General features: G+C 32.8%; 2 protein-coding genes across 7 annotated transcripts in view; one reads left to right on the top strand and one right to left on the bottom strand.

Moving 5' to 3' along the window:
• Positions 1-13,828, top strand: part of LOC127872916 (uncharacterized) — a 320,943-nt gene that overhangs the window by 246,054 nt on the left and 61,061 nt on the right. The gene's annotated exons all lie outside the window — the stretch shown is intronic.
• LOC127872906 (uncharacterized) lies at positions 1,794-7,754 on the bottom strand. Of its 6 annotated transcripts, none has more exons than XM_052416425.1 (4): positions 7,662-7,754; positions 6,396-7,519; positions 4,987-5,942; positions 1,794-2,569 (listed from the first exon to the last, which is right to left on the bottom strand). In XM_052416425.1, exons 2-3 carry the CDS (start codon positions 7,384-7,386, stop codon positions 5,881-5,883), a joined length of 1,053 nt encoding a protein of 350 aa, XP_052272385.1. In that variant the 5' UTR covers positions 7,387-7,519; positions 7,662-7,754; the 3' UTR covers positions 1,794-2,569; positions 4,987-5,880. The 6 variants fall into 6 exon arrangements, with proteins under 6 accessions (XP_052272385.1, XP_052272381.1, XP_052272384.1 ...); XM_052416421.1 differs by having other exon boundaries at positions 4,987-5,055; positions 5,869-5,942; positions 6,396-7,747; XM_052416424.1 differs by having other exon boundaries at positions 4,987-5,055; positions 5,869-5,942; positions 6,489-7,747.

Below are 13,828 nucleotides of genomic sequence, written 5' to 3'. Positions count from 1 at the left end.
TTCGGGTCACCGTGACATTGACCTAGTGACCTGAAAATCAATAGGGGTCATCTGCGAGTCATGATCAATGTACCTATGAAGTTACATGATCCTAGGCATAAGCGTTCTTGAGTTATCATCCGGAAACGATTTTACTATTTCGGGTCACCATGACCTTGACCTAGTGACCTCAAAATCAATAGGGGTCATCTGCGAGTCATGATCAATGTACCTATGAAGTTTCATGATCCTAGGCCTAAGCGTTCTTGAGTTATCATCCGGAAACCATTTGGTGGACGGACATACGGACAGACGTGCAAAACAATATACCCCCTCTTCTTCGAAGGGGGGCATAATAAATGACCTGTTAAGGTATCTGCATTATTGAGCAGCACGTTCTGCTGTCAATATTGTTACTAGGTTATGTACTTACACATTCTTTATACTTCATAATAAACCTTGTTGATGGAATGAAGCAAATCCCTATTAAGTGTAGGGTAATAAGTATAGGGCAATTGTTTTTATAAATTTCATTTCTCATTATTGATATATATACACCCATTCAGTTTCATGTTGAAATCCTGTAGCATTATCTTAGATATAGCCTTGACAAGTCATATACAAAAACAACAAATGGAAATAACTCTTAGTTAAGTTCATGGTTATGGTTCTTGTGCATGGCACTTCTTCCCATGGATTTCTACACACCCTTTAAGTTTCATGTTGAAATATTATATGATATCCGAGATATAGCCCTGAAAAGTTCCATCATACAAGAAAAAACAACTAAGGGTTATAACTCTTAAAGAAAGTATAGGGTTGGGGATCTTGTGCATGGCACATTTCCTCATTGATTTTTATACACCTATGAAGTTTCATGTTGATATCTTATATAGTTTCTGAGATACAGCCCTTACAAGTTTTGTAACAGACAGACGAAGCCAATTGTATATCCCTTCGCCTTTGGTGGGGGAATAATAACAGAAGTTTGTACACTCACTATCTATGATGCTTGTGTTGTTGTGCCTTCCTACTCTATCAATAATTATATAACTATGTGCCAATGTCATGGTAATGTTATGAGATCATTGCAGTGTTATATTCTTTCTGAAGATTGGTGAATTTAGACTCAATGTAGCAAAAATCCAGTCTGTTGGTGAAGCACTGTAAATGATGCTGAAACGTCTTAACTTCAAATCTTAAACTTTTTAAACCTTTTTTTATCTCATGATTAAGAAAAGTTTAAACTTATTTATTTTGGCTCAATTGCACCCAACCCAAGGCTTATTAAAACACTATCGGATCCATTTCCAGGATGGAACCAGAACATGGTCTTTTAAGGGGAGATAATGTGGATCGCGAACTCGTGATCTTCCGGACTAGTCGTTAGTCTGACACCATATCCATTTCACCAAGGCCACCTTGTTATACAACAATTTAAGCCTTAGCAGCTTTGAAATTCAAAGCACTTAAAAGGACATGTCCACAGAAATTTGAGTATTTTTTAATGAAGCAGGAAGACATTGGTTCTGAAGAATAAAATAGAAAATAATTATCAATAATTTGCGCCTCACAACAGAACAGCTTCCAAAGGAATAACTTTCATATTTATCCATTACAGGTAGTTTATCCCTAATCAAAGCAAGTATTTATCTTAAATTATGTGAACAAGATGCTTGATTATGATATCTTAATATGAAAATTAGTGTTTGCATTTCCAGATGTATCTTGTCTCAGCATACGAAAATGTACACACATTCTTTCCGAATTCATAACTAATTCATATTTGAACTCAAACAACACAATCAAATACATTTTAATATTTTCATGTTTATTTTCCCACATAATTTACAACAAAATTAACTATTATCAGTCATGTTATACGGTCACCAGACATCAGAAACAACATTCAATACCATACTTCACCTTACTTAGGTAAACCCAAACCAGATTGGCACTCTTTACAAATAAATAACAGCTTTTTTCCACAACAGCTGACATGGGGACATCATACCCAACAATTTATTTTACCTTAAATGTAAACAAATTCTTTTACGTAAGACACAGAAATAGGTGAAAATTCAAGTGCCTTATCAAAATGTTAGTGTTATGAACTTGTAGCGCGCAAACAAATACAAGATCAGAACATTGATGAAAGAGTGGAACGAAACTGTTTAACAGTCAGATAAACAAAAGCCTTGTTACAGCATGTTTGACACTCTAAAAGGCAGGATATTATTATATTAACTAAAAACTCCTTTTCCAATATTGTTACATTTCACAATTAAAAAAATTATGACTCTGAAACTCCTGTGTTTTGTGTGTTATTTATTAAAAAAAATCATTATCCTGAAACTACTGTACTTAAATGAATAATGCCTAATAATTTATTTAGAAAAACTTTAAAATGTACAGAAGAAACATAATTATGGCTAATGAGCACTGAAAATACATCTGTCACATAGATTTAAAGAATACTGGTCTTGCAAGTGTCACGGGTGAGTGCCAATCTATCAATACTTACAAAGATGTTTACATGGAATCTTGAGATCACCCCCAGGCAGGTGATATGGGGGGTAAGCCGTCAACACTATAATAAAACCGCATACACCAATTACAATGTTAAAGTCATAACAGTACTAACAAGACTATTGCCAAGCAATATAAGTCCCCTACCGGCTCCACCATTGTCAGAAATTCAACCATTTTCAGATTTTTAAAAATATATTTGTTGCCATAATAACCAGAATTTTTGACATACATGTAGGAACAAAATGAAATGAAGTGCATAATGTCCATATTGCCATCTATCCATGTTTCAAGTTTCATGAAAAAATAATAAGAACTTTAAAAGTAATCGCAGGATCCAGAAAACCACCATTTTCAGTAGTATTTCTAGTCTATTTGTTGCCATAGCAACCAGAATTTTTGACGTAGGAACGAAATGAAATGACGTGCATAATGTCCATATTGCCATCTATCCATGTTTCAAGTTAAGTTATCGCAGGATCCAGAAAAGTGTGACAGACTGACTGACTGACAGACGGAGCAAAAACCACAAGTCCCCTCCGGTGAAACCGGCAGTGGACTTATAAGAACAAGACATGTGTCCATAGGACGCAGATGCCCCCCCTCACTCCTCTTATCTCAATGCTTTTACTTTCTATTTATATAAGCTCCTCCCTTGGATTATATCCCTTTAGAAAATATGACTTCCCTAGTAAAAAAATAGACATTGCTACTTGATGATTGTACCTGCCATTTAAAAAATAATCTCCCTTTAAAGCTTGCTACTTCCATTGGCAAAAAAAAAAACGTCGGAGACGGGTGATGCTCCTCAAAGGATTTTTTGGTCACAATATTGCATTATATATTCAGATAAAAGGAAACACTTGAAGGCATAGTAGTTGGGGGGACAAGAATTTTTTTACATAAAATTTCAAAGGGCCATAACTCTGATAAAAATCATCCGACCAGAACCTGCTGATAATATGCACATCTCCTCTTGGTAGTGATCGAAGCTTCCCATAAAGTTTCATTGAATTCCGGTCATTAGTTGCTGAGAAATAGCCCGGACAAGAATTGCACTATATGTACAGTTAATGGAAAATTTCAAAGGGCCATAACTCTGTTAAAAATCATCCGACCAGAACCCGCTGATTATATGCACATCTCCTCTTCGTAGTGAAGCTTCCCATAAAGTTTCATTGAATTCCGGTCATTAGTTGCTGAGAAATAGCCCGGACAATAATTGCACTATATGTACAGTTAATGGAAAATTTCAAAGGGCCATAACTCTGTGAAAAATCATCCGACCAGAAACCGCTGATAATATGCACATCTCCTCTTGGTAGTGCAGCTTCCCATAAAGTTTCATTGAATTCCGGTCATTAGTTGCTGAGAAATAGCCCGGACAAAAATTGTGCACGGATGGACAGACGAAGCGGTGACTATATGCTCCCCCCAATTTTTGGGGGGGGAGCATAAAAATCAAAGGACCGGAACGAACTTTACACTTTATCTGTAGCCTTTGTAGGTCATGTAAATAGGACTCACATACAAAAAATAAGCTCAATATCTGAAAGTGTTGCGTAAAAAACCTCCGTAAAAAGAAAAGCAGGATGAACAGACAGTGCGACAGCTTTATGTCACCCTACCAGGGGAGTAAAAAGTACATACAATGCAAAACAATACATGTATCTGTAATTTTAGAGGTACTAATGATTTGACCACACAATTTCAACACAGCTTATATTAATAAATAAAGATGTTTTAAATACTTAGCTTTAAAAAAAGGTATTTAGCTCAAAATATTTTATTATAGCACAAAATATTTTATTTAAGATTTATAGGAATATAACATTCATTTTTCCATACACAATTATTGAGTTATAACTCAAAACAAATGCAAAATTAAAACAAGTACAGTTGTTAGGTACATACTTAGACAATAATTAATATGTGTATGTTTGAGTAGCTCCAAATACCAGTATATTTACAATTGACTGTTTTTCATTAATTATGTACACAGTGTTTGTAGGGAAAAATTAAAACATGTACATTGATATTTGATTATAGCATAGACATAATATTTAATACATATGAATGTATGATTATCGTCTACACTATTTTGTTTAGCACATGTCTTTAATTACACTAGTTTAGATTTACTTAATTCAATTAAAAGGAAATTATGAAAGATGAAACATACAGCCATTTTTTCTGTACATCAGTTTAAAAAGAAACAAATATTAGTCATAAAATGAGTACATTGTGATGAAAATGAGAAAAACTTTGTTTCACAAGATAAAGTTATAAATTTCTTTGCTCTCTGATAAGATTTGCAAAAGCTTATGACAAAGTGACAGTCAGTACAAAATATACCAAACTTTGTTTTAAAGGGTATAATAACAACATAATACCATTTAGCATGAATTTCATACGAAAAACAATTTTAGCAAAACAAAAACAGTATCAACAAATAAATTGGAAAAAAAAGAACATTACCATTAATTGCTTATGAAAACTAAACCCTATTTGCTTCTCAAACCAATTTATCGCTTCTCAGCACAGCCTCTGAAAGAGAAATTGAAATGCACATTGAGACAAATCAATCAAGCAATCAGTACCCTCTACCAACCCCTGCCTAAGCCTATGCCCAATGCTGTACTTCAGTAAAAGATTATTTGTTTTTTTTTAGTATTATTAATTATAACTGTATTTACTTTAAAGCATTCAGCACTCAAAATCTCTGAATTTGTATACATAATATTTGTATGTCATGGTTACTGATTCTGAAATATGGTGTAAGATTTAATATGTATTCAATCAGATTAACTTAGCTGTTTTTCTCGGACTCAATACATAGGGTTACATGTTGTATTTAGACAATGAAAGAGCAAATATAATTTGGTAAAACTTTGTGAAAATTGTTTTTTAAGATGTATTTAAAACTAGAATTGTTCCCCAAATGTCATTGAAACCAGTAATATTTAAAACTGGACTGACCAAAGTTTTAAGAGTAAGGGTTACAGTGAAATTTACAAGATGTTTAGCAACAATATAAAACCTTTTAAAAGACTTACTTCTTACTCTAGTAATTAGTTTTTTAATAGAGATTTTGTTGTTTTGGTTTCAATAACATTTTAATGAAATCTGAAAAAGAAAAATATTGGCCAATCCTTAATCAAAACAAAACAAATGACATCCTAATAGGACACAATGTACCAACATGCCCATGAAAAGACATGTTTGGGCAGTACTTTGATTTATAAACTCAAAAACAAAAGGTAAACATGACTTCAAAAACATAGCAATTTGCCAATGTTTTGTTTGCTTTAGGATTGAAACCAATGTATACAATAATAAGAATAATCAAGTGACACAGACCATTTATGCTGGTCATACTACACCATTTTTATCGCTCATTGTTTTCAAATTAGCATTCTCATCAAGAAGTGATGCTGCAAGGTAAAATAAAAACATTTTAAAAACAATGAATAACATCAAAACTCAGCAACTTACATGTACAATTGCAAACATTAAAAAACTGCTGTATTGAAAATCTACTTGTTATCAACAACATTAACATATTTACATACATAAAGATATATAAACTTTACATAATTAGATCCACAAGTAACAACATAGTAACTGTTAAAACAGTTGACTGATCTTATAAATACATGTATATTACAATTAATTCTTGATTTAAATCATTATATATATTCCTTTCGTGATTCATGTTCATTTTGACAGTCCTCTACGAATGTCTTATTCTAGGACGTCTTAGAAAAACTTAGAACAGGAACTGTTGTAGTATTTATACAAACAAGCACGTAAGTTTGAGACATATCAAACCCATTTTTGTACACTTATTAAGATTTACACTTCTTTCTTGATATATGTGTGATCACCTGCTTTTTTAAGACCAATGGAAGCACTTTCAGCACAACTTGCACAGAATTCGAGAGATGCCACATTATTTGAGACATGAAAGCAAACTCCACCTGTGGAACATATGTCTTGCTGCAAATTGGGAACGACACTTGTTGATGGTGGCACATCAGTTTTGCTCTTTTTCGACCCTGATGCTACTACATAGACTCCCTTGGCAGTAATTTTTGTGTCCTCATTGGCAGAAGTAATTTTTGATGAACCAAAGACTTCAAAACCTGCAGAATCAAAATTTCGCTTCTGGCTGGGTTTCTTGTTTAATCTTTCAGATACATCATTGTCATTGACATCCACTTTATTACTCATATCATTATTTACAAGAAAATACATTCCTGGTACAGACGGCATTTGTTTTATGATGTTCGCAATACATGACTGATTTGCAAGAACACTGCGCAGGTATTGCACTTCTCTTGACAGGTTGTTTATAGTTGAATTCTTTGCAAGTAACTCTTTCTTCAAGTTGGTGTTTTCTTCTATACTTTCAGCTAATTCAGTTTGTAATGATTCATATCGTTCTTTCTGTTTTTGTCTATTAATTCGCGCAGTAATAGCATTTTTTGACATGCATCTATCTGTTCTTGTACTCTTGTTTTCATTGTCAGATAAGTCAGAATAGCTACAATCTCTGTAACTTTTACTCTTATGACTATTTCTGGACTTATTCATCAATGTACGAGCATCTATTACAATTGTGTTTGCATCATTTATGGATTTATCACTGTTAGATGTGGCGACGACTTCATTACCCAAGGTACAATTTTGACTATGCCTCGTCATCCGACGAGTGTGTCTGGATGATGTATTGGAGTTTTCACTATCATACAAATCATTAGCCATCAAAACTGCCGTCATCTCACGTTGATTGTTAACAGCCGTCTTCTTCAGTTTCGGTTTCGTTGTGCATAAATATTCGAGCATTTGCTCGTCTCCGCTTCCTACTTCATACATGTCACTAAAATCTAAGTTATCAAATGCACTCAATGTAGGTGGGTGATGGTTGTCTTGGTCAAGGGAGTCTAAGATATTAGCAAATATGGACCCGTTGTCTTCAACCGCAGGTCCGTCTCCGACTGAGTTGGAACTGTCCAAAAACGAAGGACAATTTTCTTGCATGGCATCAAGACAAATAATCTCTTCAATTGAAAAATAAATCGATGGAACGTCAACCAATTAATGTTCACAACGAACGTGACTGACACGACCTTGTTTACCTATATTCTTACCAATATTCAGTGCCCTTTGTTTGACTGCAGCGATATTACAATGGCGGAAATCGTTGCGCTACGTTTTTTCGTCGGTCACGTGGCAACATCGGGTATGACTAAAATACGAAAACAGTAACATGTACCGAAAACAGTTAGAATTCCCAATTTTACAGCGTGATAGTGGCGCTAAACTATGATTTTGATGAATGTTTACAACAGTACGCAAAATGATGCTTTATATTAATTATTTCTTTTTTACGACAAGCATGTTATTACTGTTTTAAATAAAAGCATTATATAATACGAGGACATGATACCGAAAACAGTAACATGTACCGAAAACAGTAAGATTTCCCACCTTTACATCGTGATAGTGGCGTTAAACTATGATTTTAATTAATGTTACCAACAGTACGCATTTAAATGATGCTTTATATTAATTATTTCTTTTGTACTATAAGCATGTTGTTACTGTTTTAATTGGAAGCATTATATAATACGAGGACATGATAGCGAAAACAGTAAATTTACCGAAAACAGTTAGATTTCCCACCTTTACATCGTAATATTTCCGTTAAATCATGACTTTAATATATGATTACGTTATAAAGCATTTGAGCGAAGATTCAAATATGTTCAAGACGGTACCTGTAATTAAGTCAATGGTTATATAAAAGAACACATCATCAAAATATATATTTTATTAATGAACACATGTTAAATATTGGTATTTTTGGTAGAGTAGACAAAATTAAATTAAATATTTTACATAAAGACATTATGGGAATAAATAACATTTCATAATAAGATGCATAAAACTGGGAATAATGCATGTGCGGTCTGAACAGGCTAATCTCGGACGACACTTTACGCACATGCATTATGCCCAGTTTTATCAGAACGCGACTCATATATTCGGCTCTACGTTGAAATGCTTTAACACAGAAATTTGCTAGCCGTATCTTTTCATATTTTTCTGGTCTCATTTAATAATAATTGTAAACATAATCATGATCAAAACCCTGATCGTTTGTCAAATTGATTAAATAATTGTATGTCCTCTCAAATCAAAAGATTTTATAACAACAAAATTACAGTCCAAAATTATTAGTGCGAATAAATATAAAATGTACAATTTAAAAAAAATGAGTAACGTAAGCAAAGGATATAATTCCTACAATACTCAATATCCTTACAAATATTGCTCAAATTTCTATTTTACTATAAAACATCTGGCATTTTACGTTCATTCGCAAGTAACATACCGCAATTACTCTAAGCACGGAGTGTATATTGACAGGAGATGAATCGAGTATTTGACCCTTACTGTAGTAAATTCAATCTTATGCAAAAACTATTCATCCGATTTTATTGGTTTATACGTTATCTTGTTGCTTATTAATTCCTCTTTCAAAAAAATATAACTTTTAGTATATTCCCGTTGTTATTAATGGATTTATAGCGAGTTAAACACAAGAAATACACATATTATGTTTTACCACCGCGCGTTTTAACGTGTTGTGGCTATCGATCTTTTACGATTAGCGTACAGCGAAGCGCCGAGGTTATACATTTTGATGTACCCACTCACGTCTTTTGTTAAATTATAGTTTCATTTCTCGGCCGATTTTGACAAATTATATATCATTAGAAAGCTTACGTTACGTAGTAAACAGATATATCAATATATATTAAGTTTTTCTTCTGATTTCGACAGCCCGGCGAGTTATAACTTTAACTTTTGCAAATATCATACCGTTTTGGAGTTTTAGAATCTAGATTTACGGTTGACATGTTCGTACTTAATACCAATTTGTAGCGTTTATATTTGGAGTTCAGTTTTAAAAATTACATCTTGCTTAGGAGAATAGAATTCTGTATACGATAGAAAAAAAATTGTTTAAAAACGAAAGTAATTAAGGAATGAAGGCGGGAAAATGTAGCGCGCGTTCCTAACGCACTGAACTGATGCTACGGTCTTGGCGATTATGCTTTTGTTTCGAAACCGGCCATTGAATTTCTTTTGCCATCTTATTATATTTTTTATGGAATATATTGTAGTATTTTGTTCACGAAACATATCAATAAAGCTTATTATAAATGAATCTTAATAAATTAACGATTTCAGCTCTTGTTTATTCCACAGAAAGGGTGTAAAATTTATGATGAAACAGCGTATATAGCGGACCCTCTCGATATTATTCGGCTTTGCATGCATACTTGAAATAAAATGGGTGTCAAAAACATTCATCGTTTGCTGTTTATTATCAACAAGGTAATTATGTATAATTATTTGAAATGTTATTTACCTTAAATTATCAATTTATTAAAGATTCTTGAAAATCACGGTCCGTGTTACGCGGGTCATTTCGTATTTTGACATCAGGGCATCATGTCCAACTATTGAAAATCAGATTTTTTTCACCGGGACGATGACGGCTTGGATTTAGACAGGCAGACAGATAGTTTATTCAGACTTAAACAACAGTACATCGTCTTCAACTCAAATATATAAATTATTTTTAGACGAATTGTTAGGTGATTACACATATAGCAGTGATGATTCTGAGAATGTTGCCATGTTTCTTATCCGTGTAATCTAGAGTCCATGGTTTGAGCATTTTTATTGCGGTGTTCAAAAAAAGATATCTCAATAATCTTGTTTATTGATAGATCTGTGGTTTTATTGCCCCTGTGTTCAGCACAAACCAATTATCTCGTTATGATCAGAAACTGTGCCGACCAATACTAAATAACACTATGGTGTCATACGCCACAGCAGGGACCTATACTTGTATATTGGTCCCTAACCACAGGTGGCAATGTCTGGTCAGATTACACTTTTTATGATACCTCCATGTCTTCTCGTGGTATTAGTGGTCATTTCTTGGAGTAATGTAACGCCAAATACTCAATTTTGCGTTTATAAGATATGTAGCGTATTGAAAACATTTATAGTCATCTGCCCATACAGATTGCCATAAACTAAATACTGTATAGATGTCAGCCAGCTTAATCACAATAATTATAAGTGCTTAATACCTATACATGTACATTTTAAACATTTAAAAAATCTAATACTTAACATTTAACGTATTTAGCGGGTACCGGTAAAAAAACTCCGTCATTTCGTAGTCCTATAAAGAGTGTATGGTAGTGTACGGAACAACATAATTAAAAACAGCATTCTCATTTGACCACAACGGGGTTAAATAATCTTTCCGAAAAATACAAATAATACAGAGTTTTAATTTAGAATTCTATATATTTATAACTCTGTTAACTTATAAAGATATTTCAATATACATGCATAGACAGTTGACCGTGATTTTCAAGAATCTTTAAATAATTTTAATTAATTGATAATTTATGGTTAATAACCTTTCATATAATTTAACATAATTACCTTTTTGATAATTAACAACAAACGATGAATGTTTTGACACCCATTATATTTGAAGTATGCAAAGCCGAAAAATATCAAGAGGGTCCGCTATACATTTGTATACGCTGTTTCATCATAAAATTAACACCCTTTGTGTGTTATAATCAAGAGCTGAAATCGTAAATTTATTAAGCTTCATTAATACTTAGCTTTATGGATATGTCTCTAGAACAAAATATTTCAATATATTCCATAAAAAATATAATAATCGTGGCAAAGGAAATTCAATGGCCGGTATCTAAACAAAAGCATAATCGCCATCAGTTCGGTTCATTAGGACCGCGCGCTACTTATTTCCGCCTTCATTCCTTACTTGCTTTCATTTTTAAACCAATTTTTTTTCTATCATATACAGAATTCTATTCTCCTAAGCAAGATGTTATTTTTAAAACTGAACTCCAAATATAAACGCTACAAATCGGTATAAAGTACGAACATGTCAACCGTAAATCTAGATTCTAAAACTCCAAAACGGTATGATATTTGCAAAAGTTAAAGTTATAACTCGCCAAGCTGCCAAAGTCAGAAGAAAAACTTAATATATATTTATGGCACGCCTGAACCACAAAAAAGAGAAAAACTAAGTTTAAGTAACTTAAACTTAGTTTTTCACTACTTAAACTCAATTTAAGTAACTTAATTCGAATTAACGCTACTAAATGCATTAAGTAGTTAAGAAGAGTTATTTTCTATTTATGTGAGAAAAATGAATTAAGCAGAGAAAAACTTAGTTTAACTCGTTAAGTGCGCCCGAACAACAAAAATTGATTTTAATTACCGTTAAGTTACTTAAATTGCATTTAACGCTGCTTAAAATTAATTTAAGTGCTTTCGCATCGTTAATTGTATTTAATTATTACTTAAGTAATAAAATTTTTACTTAAGTTGAATTATTAATTATCGTTAAGTCAAAACTCGCGTCCGAAAATAAGCATATGAAACAAGCGTTTTGATTGGTTGTCAGGTTTGTTAATAAATTCAGGCCCGAGGTCGGAAGAAAAAGATTGCCATGTGGTACGAGCAAAAAATACAGATATTTTAAATTTGGATTAGAATCTTAAGTCAGCTAAAATTTGTTTTAGTCTGGAATAACATTCAAAACACCCTTTCATCATCAAATTTTGCTGACAGTCAGTAACTATGCAATAAACATCAAAAACGATCCGCCCGTCTATATATTTCCGGGTCATATCGCTGTTTGCCTCTCTGTACATCTCTGAGTGTTATTGAAACTCTTTCAAGAACACTGTCAGCTGTAGGTAAATGCGTGCGTTGTAACCGATCCATTGCAAAATTGTAAATGGCGGTAGAAGAATATCCTTTCCTGTTTACGTTTGTTACGACGTTTCTGATTGGCTTAGGTCTTCCGGATCATTAACTGACCAATCAAAACAATTCGACTTTACAACTTAAGTAAAATTCCTTACTAAAGTTGAATTCGTGTAACTAAAAACATATTTTAAGTAGAAAAACCTATTTTAACGCAACTTAATTGAAAATAGTACAATTGATAGAGAAAATCCTTGTTAAGTTGAATTAATTCAACTTAAGTAAGAAAATTACCATTAAGCACCGTTAATGCATTTTCGGTGTTTTAATTAGCGTTAACGCCGCGGGAACCACAAAAACTACTTAAATTCATTTTAAGCAGCGTTAATTCGAATTAAGTAACTTAAATTGAATTTAAGTAGAGAAAAACCTAGTTTAAGTAACTTAAACTTAGTTTTTCTCATTTTTGTGGTTCAGGCGTGCCATATATATTTATATATCTGAAAACTACATTACGTAAGCTTTCAAATGATATATAATTTGTCAAAATTGGCCTAGAAATGAAACTATAATTTAACAAAATACGTGAGTGGGTACATCAAATGTATAACATCGGCGCTTCGATAAAAGATCGACAGATACGACACGGTCACGTGACTTAGACACAACAAGATATTTCTGTAACGGTCCCGTTTCATATCCGTGTAATCTAGAGTCCGTGCTCTAAGTATTCGGTTAATATTTTTGGTGATTCTTACTTTTCGGACAGTACATTTTAAAGTGCTATTTTAGCAGATTTCTTCCCTATTTCACTTATCAGTCTGGTGTCACTTCGATCAACCATTTTTATGACCGGATTAAGATACTAGTAATAATGCAGATAAATCCCTTAGGGCAATGGCACATTACAGTTGCGTAATTGGATTACAATAACATGTATACCGGTATTAAACAATGGTTTCACACCTGACAGATAACTGTGACAATACACTCCAAAAAATGTAATGAACCCCTATATTTATACAAACAATTGAAAGTGTTTGACAACGACTGACGAACAAACAATGAATTCATAGGTTGCATATTTTTGTTATTTTAAAGTAACAACTTTCTGTACAATAATAAATGATGTGGAATTATTTTTACTAAAATGCAAATAAATTAAAAGTAAATATAGAATGTGAAAGTCTTAAAATATTTTATAGTCAAGTACGGATGTCAGTACCGCGCAAAATTCTTTGCTATTGACAATTAATTATTAACGCATTAAAAATAAGTCGTTGTTGAATTACACAATTATAGGAAAAATACGGACCATAAATATTTAAGTATATCTCTTACCTCACACAGAATACAGCTATCCGTACACATGAACGAACACACGTTACACTTGTCAATTGCCATTGTAAGTCACTCACACGTTATCACAATGAATTTGAACAGTATTAAGAAGGATTCAATACTGAACTTC

This window comes from Dreissena polymorpha, chromosome 3, assembly GCF_020536995.1.
Source record: "Dreissena polymorpha isolate Duluth1 chromosome 3, UMN_Dpol_1.0, whole genome shotgun sequence".
In the NCBI taxonomy this organism is placed as follows: domain Eukaryota; kingdom Metazoa; phylum Mollusca; class Bivalvia; order Myida; family Dreissenidae; genus Dreissena; species Dreissena polymorpha.
Note: the sequence above shows the minus strand (reverse complement) of the source record. Positions and strands in the feature narration are given on the sequence as shown.

Bases quoted from the DNA above. Each gene is read 5' to 3' on its own strand.
- LOC127872906 (XM_052416420.1), bottom strand. From the start codon at position 7,551: ATGCAAGAAAATTGTCCTTCGTTTTTGGACAGTTCCAACTCAGTCGGA. The intron at 5,943-6,395 runs GTGATCACACAT...TTTACCTTGCAG, and splicing joins CATTGGTCTTAAAAAAGCAG to CATCACTTCTTGATGAGAAT.